General features: G+C 40.9%; 2 protein-coding genes across 7 annotated transcripts in view; both read left to right on the top strand.

The window, feature by feature from the left end:
- LOC111871959 (ileal sodium/bile acid cotransporter) overlaps positions 1–9,990 on the top strand; it is a 49,803-nt gene that overhangs the window by 15,554 nt on the left and 24,259 nt on the right. For 2 of the 6 annotated variants that reach the window (XM_023865401.2, XM_023865400.2), the window contains exons 1-2: positions 4,259–4,829; positions 7,063–7,688. In XM_023865401.2, coding sequence (XP_023721169.1) covers positions 7,083–7,688 — 606 coding nt within the window. In that variant the 5' untranslated portion in view covers positions 4,259–4,829; positions 7,063–7,082. Of the gene's footprint in view, positions 1–2,750; positions 3,030–4,258; positions 4,830–7,062; positions 7,689–9,990 lie in introns of those variants that run through there. The other 4 variants (XM_023865397.2, XM_023865398.2, XM_023865396.2 and 1 more) reach the window with 3 other exon arrangements.
- On the top strand, positions 2,885–4,819 carry LOC111871952. The gene is made up of 2 exons (XM_023865382.1): positions 2,885–3,029; positions 4,263–4,819. Exons 1-2 carry the CDS (start codon positions 2,885–2,887, stop codon positions 4,817–4,819), a joined length of 702 nt encoding a protein of 233 aa, XP_023721150.1.

Here is a 9,990-nt window from a genome sequence, read left to right on the forward strand (position 1 = left end):
TGATACGAATATAATATTGATTGAAAACTGTGAACACGAAGTTCAGTTCAACTCACACTGAGCAATTAACTAAGCGGGAGAAAAACAGCCATGTGTAAACGTGCATTTAGTCACGTACGTCAGTACTTGAAGGTTTCTGTTTTTTAAAGACCCCGACGGTAAAACTTCCGTCAGCGTACAGTGGCACCCGACGGCAGCACAGCTACCGCTGACGGCAAATTGACCGATCTTTTTTTTTTTTTCGTCTAATGTATAAGCTCTAATTTACTTCAGTTGGCTACTGTTGGAACGGCGGCGACGGTAAACTCTCCGCCACGGAAAAATCCGCCGTGTGTGTCACTACGTTACGGTCGAAACGTAGCTAAATGTGATAAGAATATATATATTTGTGATAATGTTAAACGGTTCATCCTCTATAGACTGTCTCACAACAGGAAAAGCTTCAGAAAACACTGCGTGGTGTCAGGGGGGACATGATGCATAATATCAAGATATCAAGGTCATTTTTAATTCATGGCGTAAGATTCGATTATGTATTGCAAAGAACTTTGTGTTTGACGGAAGTCATGGAGATTACTGTCATAATTCTTTCTGTATGCTATACCACGCACTGCAGGCTTAAAGAGCGTTTCAAATGTACCATTTAAATCCTAAAATATGTTATATTAAGCATCGCACGCCGGTGTTTTCTTTTGCATTTTCATTTTACGTTGTGTAGCATGTTTAAGAATTATAGAACTTGTAAAATGTGATATTTTGCCATATGAAATTAAGAACACTCTTAAAGTGCAGTTTCTTTTTTAAATAATGTTTGCTTACCTGCGGTACTTTGTGCGACATACCAAAAACTCCGGTATCGAGGAAGGTCGGCGTCTGAAACTAAGGGTTGATGTTTTCTTTCCAATTGAGTTTTGTTTCATGCTTGTCACTCTTAACCAGCATGTAGAAGGTGTAATTCAGTTACGTTTGTCTCATTGTTGCCAGTTATGCGGGACTTACATTAGCCCAAGCGGTTAGTCGCTGGCTTCCCACCGCGGCGGCCCGGGGTCGATCTCAGGTCTGGTCAAGTGGGATTTGTGGTGGACAAAGTGGCGCTGGGGCAGGGTTTCTCCGAGTACTTCGGTTTCCCACTGCGAATCTTCATTCCACCAATTGCTCCACAATCACCCTCACCTATCATCTGGGGCTGGTACAATAGGCCAGAAGTGGCCGCAGTGCAAGGGACTTAGTCCCACCCCACTAGCAATAAAAGGAATACATTGAAATTAGCAGTATAGATGTGGATAGACGAAGAGAACAGAGATTCCTAGCAAATTACTTTTGTCACGTTTATTACCAAAGTAGTTCATTCTGGTTCAAATAATAACATGCTTTTTAACTGTGTACAAATAGGGTTTTAAGAAGTATGTTCATAGTATGCGTTTGCAATGTAAGGCCGTCTACACACGGAGCTACTCAAAATAAACTGATTAGTGACGCAAGTTACTAACGAGTCCGCAATGAGTCACTTCCAATGTGACTGAATGGGCGCTACTGATCACAAGCTCCTCGCCCACTAGAGCAGTATGGTTAGCAGAACAGTGAAGTGTCGTTGTAGTATGTCTGCAGCGAGTGCGCCCACTGCAGGCGTGCAGCGTCAGAGACAGGACCGAAAGCATTCCCCCCACCAAAGTTGTTACCCGCTACGTTTACCCCTCCAAGTTGAACCAAGTCCGCTTTCGTGCAGTCTTGCGCTCCATGTTGTACAGAACCTACAGAATATTGCAATGACCGACTCGTCTTCGGAAGAAGAAACGATTTGTGTAGCTATGATGCTACAAGAGGATCAGCCAAAGCGAATATGGGTGCACGATATTAACAAGAAAAGAAACGAATTCGGAGAGTTCCACACGATATTTCACGACCTAACTGAAGACGATAAGAAGTTTTTTATCTACTTTCGCATGAGCTATGCCAAATTTTGTGAGCTATTATTAGCAATAGAGCCACGCATAAAGAAGAAGAACACGAATTTTAGAGAGGCCATAACCCCAAGAGTAGTAGTAGTAGTAGTAGTAGTAGTAGTAGTAGTAGTAGCAGCAGCAAAGTAGTACCTAACTATACTGTTTGTACACGGAAGGTACAGGTACAGTTGTCCCTGTGCTCAACGAATGAAAGCACGACGCCATTAAAGGCTTATGGGGGAGTGGATGTATAGATCCACATTTTCTTGACCCTACCGGGACTCGAACTCTGACCCCTCGGTCGTCCAGCCCGTAGGCAGTCGCTATACCTACTACGCTACCGGGGCTCACGTGCATGGGAAGCCTACTGTAGACCGTGGGTTAAAACATTATATATGCAATTTGTTTTCATTCATGTATTGCATACTAATTATTAGTCTACCTGATTCGTTCAGCGTTTCGCCAATCTCCGTCCAAGCGTTTTCTCTTCTCATGCTGTCATAATAGTAGGCATGACTGCAGTCGTAGAGGATATTGTACTCTTGTACAGTGGAGATTAATCTTTCCTCGAACGCCATGTCTTGCCTCATTGACACTCAACCCAGGAATGACAAAGCGTTTTGGTAGGTGGAAGGGGGATGCGGCGTGCCGCCATGACACTGCCGTGCAGAATGTTTGCCTCTTCGAGCAACCGAGACGACACTACACTATACCATACTGTACTATACTGGCACGACCCTACTCTAGTGGGCGCACTCCCATTTAAATACACGGAGAGCAATGCGTCTGCAGCCTTCGCTCTGCACTGCGCGCATAAGACACTGTGCTAGTGGCCGAGGACCTCGCGTTACCAACCCGTTAGTAATTATAAGTTCCAGGCAACTCGGCGGCCGAGTCACTAGGGACTGAAGTAGCTCAGTTTCTTGGTGACTTTCTTCAAGATGTGCGAACAACAGCTGAATACGTTATTTGTAGGAGAAGTTGAAAAACATCCTGTTTTGTACAATTTTACGCTTCCTGGATATTCGAAGAAAGATGAAAGTGAAAAGGCATGGGATGAAGTTGGAAAAAGAGTGAATATGACAGGTATGTACTATTTTATTTTTTAATGTCGCAGAGTGGAAATATTAAAAAACGGTTCGAATATGAATTAATTATTAATTAATTATGTAAGTATATACATAATTAAGTGATTATGAGGTTATAATTAAACTGTGGAGAGTTTTCGATTTCAAAATTAGTTAGGTTATATTGTAGGTTCATAAACAAAATTTCCACTGCCAGGGTAGAGATGCTAGTGGGGTAAGAAAATAGTTTGCCAAATAACTCCTCAGAGCCGTTGCAGGAGAATTAATGTGTATTGTCATGTTTTGTGGTTGAGGTTGTACCACACTGCTATCAACTTCACTTCCCGTGAATTCGTCAGTTGGCATGTACTGAAGCCCCTCTCGTTTTCGTACATAGTTGTGAAGAACGCAGACAGCTTTGATGACAAAGTTCATGTACTTTGGATCCCTGATGCGGATAGGACCATTCAAAACAGCGAACTTCTCGCAGGCCATGCCAAAAGCACATTCAATTGTTTTCCTTCCTCGGCTCAATTTGTAGTTGAAAATTCTTTGAGGGTAGGGTCTCATCATATATCGCGCCAATGGGAATGCTTCATTGGCAACAAAGTAATAAGGAAATGGACTGTCACTATTATCGTATTTCAATGGTGAGGCGGGAGGGATATCGAGTCTGTTATTCAGGATCCAATGTTTTATGGCTGAGGCACGGAATATGCCCCCATCGCTGTTTCTTCCAGCATAGCCGGTTTCGATCATTGTGAATATACCGTCGGCATCGCAGCAAGCCATTAACACTATCGAATGATATGATTTATAGTTGAAATTAGTAGAGCCAGTATTTGCAAATTTCTTGATTCTGACATGCTTGCCGTCTATAGCGCCTATGCAATTGGGAAGATTCCAGAGGGATTCAAATCGTTCTGCTGTTGCTCCCCACTGGTCCCTTGTTGGGACATGCATGTCAGTCTCCTTCAGCGTTTCCCAAATCGCTTTTGATGTCTCAGCCACAATGTGACCAACTGTGGACTCCCCTCGAGCAAAATACGCAGCAATCGATGTAAATGTTCCACCAGTTCCTAAATATCTGTACAAAAAATCAATAAAATTACGATGAGAAATCTTCATAAATATAAAATGAAAAAATTTGTTAATATCTTTTATATATGAGTATATTTTATATTTTATAAATAAGAAAAGAAAAATGGTCAGGGCACCACCAGTTAAGCAATAATAAATTTGTTTGTTTCAGTGGCTCAATGCAAAGAAAGATGGAAAAACCTACGTGCTGTTTATACTCGAAACATGAAATGCTCCAAAAGTGGTTCGGGAGCAAAGCCAAAGAAAGCGTACTACCTTTTAGAAGCTATGCAGTTTTGTCTTCCATATATTAAGGCATTAGGTACGCCTTCAGGGAATTTACCCCGTCCACCACAACAGGAAGAAAATGAGCTATTCGAAAATAATGACACTGGAAGTATAGTATTGCCAGAACCTCCTTTATCGCAACAGGAGCTTCAATCGCCGCCGCCACAGCCACTACCACTGCTCTCCACTCAAACTGCTGAAATGTCTCAACAGTGGGAAACTCTGCCTGGACCTTCACCATCACATCATATACCGAAGAAGAAGCGTTTCGTGAACAATGAAGCAGTTGACAAAGCGTTCATCGATTACTTTCAGGCCAAAAAAACCAAAACGTTGACCAAAACAGGCCTTGCCAACCAGGATCCAAAAAGTGAGGGGCTGAAAATGTTCCTTCTAAGCATGCTGCCTGATCTTCTGAAAATGTCTGATGAAGAGGTGTGACATTTCAAGCGTAAGGCCCTAGATATTGTTGACGAGATTTTGTCAACGCGCACGACTGGCTCCTCTCAGATCGCATCTTCATCCCAAACCACAACTTCTTCATCAGTGTCGGGAATGTTGCTTTCACCAAATCCTGCTCACGTGCCTGATGAGGCACTGCAATACAACCCACTCACGGTTCGAGTAGCTGGAGGCGAGAATAATAGTAGTCCAGCAGCAGAGTATTATGAAGCAGTTCATGAAGCCTTGCATAGTGACACATACTAACATTACACTATATATATATTATCGTAATAAAATTTCTTACCTGAGAGTAATTAATATCCGTTCCTCAGCATCCACGCACTCCCTCATAATGTGTTTTGTTTTTGTATGACAGGGGAAATTATTTGCACAAGTTCTAAATAACTTTCTTTAGACATTCGATAGAACGCTAAAAATTGGGCATCTGAAACTTCGAGCTCTTTAGCAGCAACAAATAATCGTCGGTGGAAATTTCTTTCAAGGTACGGATGAACCCAGAATCTTCTTCATATTCTTTCTCTTCTATAGCGATGAAAATATAATAATATGACAGCTTCATCGCTGAACTGTCACTGGAATCATCACTAACCAACAAAGACCGAGATGATGGTCTTTCGATGATTTCACTGAACAAACTACTGATTTTGATCTTTCTTGAGTAGCTTCGTGTGTGGATCCGTGTCACTAATGAGTCAGTAACTGATTGCTGATTCCAGTCGCAAACCAGTTCCGTTTATTTTGAGTAGCTCCGTGTGTAGACGGCCTAAGTCTTAAGTGAGCTATAAACGGATATACAGGATAAAGAGCCTCTAAAAATCTGATATGACTTCGTAAGTTATTTGTTACTGAGTGGCCTAGTTGTATGTATTGATCTCATCCTGAAGTACGGCTGGGCAGACTTTTTCGCTATGTGAATCGTATTGTGAAACTGAAATCATTTTGCGGATCAGGTGTAGAAAGTACGTTTATAATGCATAGATTGACAAGTTAGCATATGTCCCCCCACCTCTGACCCTAGACAGGCGAATTTCCCGTGAAGGCCGCCCAGCAGATGAATCGCAGTTACTGATTTATGGAGTGGATACCAGAGATGCCCAACGTGACATCCCAGATTTCGCGTGAATGTTTTATCGGACTTCGGCAAAATATTTAAAATGTACACTACAGTATACGTATACTTAAACACATTTGTTCCCTCTCCTGCCCTGTACTTAACCTTAAACCCTGTCAAATTCCGAGTATGTATAGAAGAAATCATCACTGGTACCACAGGAAGGGCCAAGACGCACAAAAGGATCGTCAGTTATTCGTGAGATTTGAAGTTCTCATGGTGGCGACTGTGATGAGTACAAACGTCTGGGATGTGATGCTGTGTAATCTGAAAGATTTATTGACGTTTCAGAGGAACATTTTATCATCATCTTCAGAGCTGAAAAGTAAGTTGTTTTCTGCTTCATTTTCGACTTACTCTTCGACCATGAAGATGGAGCCAAATTGTGCTTCTGAAACGGCATTCATTTTCACCAGACCGCACTGTGTCATATCCAAGAAGACTGTACTCGTCAGATATTTTGTTTTTCAGCTGTTCAACCGATATAAATCTACATAAACAAACTGCGAGGTTTTAGTCCGCAAGCGAACTATACCGATAAAGCGACCGCCGCTTGTTAGCGAAGTTAGTACCAACTTTAGTGGATAGAGAGTGTCGTGTGGTTAACGCAACGGATACCCACGGACGTTAATTTCAGTTTTCTAGACCGGAGATATTAATCTACATACTTCACATAATTATCTTAAGCGTACCAGTCACTTGATATGGACAGCAGTGTATCAAGCCGACTGTATGATTTCCATACATCATAAATTAAGCTGTGCCTCGTGTGTGCACATATTCCTCGTACATACACATTTTTCGTCAGTTGAATTTTCATAACCCTCCTTCTTCTAACATTACTTACCTTCGAGTATATATATAATATTTGTTACGAGATAGTTGACCGTTATGTCATGTTTATTGTGTGTGCCAGTTGTTGGTTGCGGTTATGGGGGCTCTATTTTTTCTTTCTTTCTTTTTTTGACTTAGCATTTGCAGCAGAATAATCTGCTCAGATGCTTTGTGTGCATATATAAGGAGATCTATTTACGGTGTTTGCATATTTTAAAATAGTTCTACATGAAAGTGGGCATTCTTTGACTTTTGTTTTAATTTTGTTCTCCAGCTCCTTGATCCGAGTGCACCATGTGTCCGCTGTGGCCATTCCATTCATTGTTCATGTATGCGAGTGTTCTTGGCCCGTTATGGGTAATTTCATCATCCGTCATGGCCCACGTCACCAGTAAGACGAGTTTGTGGGGTGTCAACTTCGACCCTACAGAACTCTTACTGCCAATGGACAGTATGTCAACAGTGAAATTTTCTGCCCCACTCAAGGAGGATGAGATTTATTTTGGACTCGTTCGTGTTATAACAAGTGATGGAAGCATAGCGACGCCCAGTCCGGCAGACAAGATCTACATACTGAAAAATGAAAATATTTCAAATTCTGGAAATTGGACTTCTGCCTTCAATATTACTGGAAACTTTCTGGGATATGCAGAAGTACATCTACAACTTAGAGATAATCGTAGTCAAACTGTTCTTAGTTCCTCCAGTTCTATAACTGTAAAGGTTGTGCGCAATGAGAGAGTTGTTGACAAACTTTTCACATACAGTGTAGCTGTCCTTGTGTCGGTTATCTACATCAATTTCGGATGTGCCTTGGACTGGTCAGCATTCAAGAAAACTGTCCGCAGGCCCATTGGACCCATAATAGGATTCATATCTCAGTTCTTGGCTATGCCCTTGGTAAGTTTAATTTTGTTTATAAATTTTATCGATAGTTCATTTCATTAACATAACATGTTACTATACTGGTTTAGATTATTTGTTGTACAGTTTTTTGTCTTCTTTTCCTCCCTCTTTTTTGTTTTCAGCCGGTGGAGTTGTCCCTGATTCGAATCTCGGCCAGGACACCTACTGTCCTGATTGACGTTTTGTGGTTTTCTTCAGTCTCTCGAGGTGAATGTGGGGATAATCTTTGTAAGAGGCAAAGTCCGCTTCCTTCCACATCCCTTCCATATAGCCTTAACTACCGAAAGCGTCCTTAAATATACCACACAAACAATTATTTTATTGGTGGGGGCTCCTGTAACATGGTTTAATATAAAAGTTTCATGTGGACTTCTTGTAGGTCGTCTTGCAAATCAACTCTTCAAGGAGCCCCATTCACAATGGCGGTTTACCACAGAAAATCAAATAAAACAGTAAAAAATCTAAATTGTTTGCGAGTACATTAGAGAATTTTTCTTGTTAAAGTGACTGTATGAATACATCATACTACATATCTATAGACCGATCGATATAATAGATTAAACTTGTTTCGGTCAGTAATGATTGATTTAGTATTCTAAAATAAGAAAATTCCATACTTAAAAAAACATTTCGTTTCACGAGTACGTTTTGATGAGATGGTTTGCTATATTAAATCTTATTTAAAATTAATACTGATATAAATATGCATTTTTCGAAGAAATAACTTACGCATCCAGACTCGCACAGATAGACGGACGCTGGATAATTAAATTATACTGGCACATGTAAGTAAGTAAAGGTATCCCTGTAACAGATCGTGGAGGCCCATAGGGTTATGAGATGCTGAGGTTCCCACATTTTCTAGACAATCAGCCCATAGATGGTGGCAAGGTTTTCAGCCTTACGCACCGGCCGCCCCTTAACCCCCAGTAAGATTCCTGGTACTCATTTCTGTTAGAGACTGAGTTGACTCCAGGGCCATAGTGCGGCTGGAAGGATTAGGTAACAATTCACCTCCTCGGGATTCGATCCCGTGACCTTGCAGCTTGTAGCATAGTGCATCAACCAACTACGCTACCATTTGCGAGTAATATGCTTATGCTGGCTTACATATTGATCGATATTGATTGCATCTGTTGTGAGTGAAAGGCCGTCTGGCCGGTAACATGTCAGTGCTGAAATACGTCTTCATTGCTTGATCGAATCAGTTTTTGGTCTGTGATTGGAGGCATGTGCATTTGCGCGTGAGCAGAGCTGGTGTATATATTGCTTTTTTTTTTGAAAAGATAAACGTGGTAAATTAGATAAAAATCACTAGCAGTTTCATTCTGCCCACATTATGGGTTCGCTTATTCGGACCATGGAAAACATATTGTATTTGGCACCATACGTGACAAAAGAGCTTCTTAAAATAATGTGATACAGAATTTTATCGAAGCATATCCCTCAACCACGAAGACTGTTGTAATCGTGCAAAATTCTAAATATGAACTTAAGCTTCCACGTTTCAAATCATTTTAAAGTCCACTAACATTTTCACCACTTCGTTCAGTTACATTATTTGTCAGCAGTGCACATATAATTAGTAGCTGGAACTGGGAAATATATAGAACAATGTTGGCATGTCGGAGGTTTGTAGTTTATTTCGTATTTTCGGAACCGAAATTTCTTAAAGACAAACTTAGTCTATTATTTTTAAAAAAATCGGATTACCTATCTAAACCCCGTCTATAATCACACTCAAGTCACCTGTCAATATTTTCGTTCTCACTGAAATTGGAGTGCAGCTGAATAGCACTGACTTCTCAAACCGAAACTTTGAAACTGAAGTTTAATGTAACCGAATTATTGGTACTGTCATTTCCTCGGCACGTATTACGGTTGTACCGACATGACCAATTTGTTTTGGAATTTGGCCTCCCAGTACTAATTCAGCAGTCGTATCATAATGGCTTGGTCCCAAAACCTCTGTGAGACGAATGTGCACCGAGTGAAGGTGAGGCTGACGTTAAAATAGAAGGGACTCCAGCAAAGCATGTTATGCATGTACAGAGTATAACCACATGACGTTCTGAAAATATGAAATAAGCTGCAAACCCCCAACGTGTGAACATCGTTCTATATATTTCCCAGTCCAAGCTACTAACTATATGTACACTGCTGACAAATTACTGAACAAAATGGTGAAAATGTTAGTAGACTTTAAAATGGTCTGAAACGTGGAAGTTTATGTTCATATTTAGAATTTTGCACGATTACAATACAAGGTGTATCCCAAAAGTCATGAAATATATAT

Source organism: Cryptotermes secundus, unplaced genomic scaffold, assembly GCF_002891405.2.
Source record: "Cryptotermes secundus unplaced genomic scaffold, Csec_1.0 scaffold30, whole genome shotgun sequence".
Lineage (NCBI taxonomy): Eukaryota > Metazoa > Arthropoda > Insecta > Blattodea > Kalotermitidae > Cryptotermes > Cryptotermes secundus.

Coding starts and splice junctions, on each gene's coding strand:
- LOC111871952 (XM_023865382.1), top strand. CDS start 2,885: ATGTGCGAACAACAGCTGAATACGTTATTTGTAGGAGAAGTTGAAAAA. Junction 3,030..4,262: donor AAAAAGAGTGAATATGACAG/GTATGTACTATT, acceptor TGTTTGTTTCAG/TGGCTCAATGCAAAGAAAGA.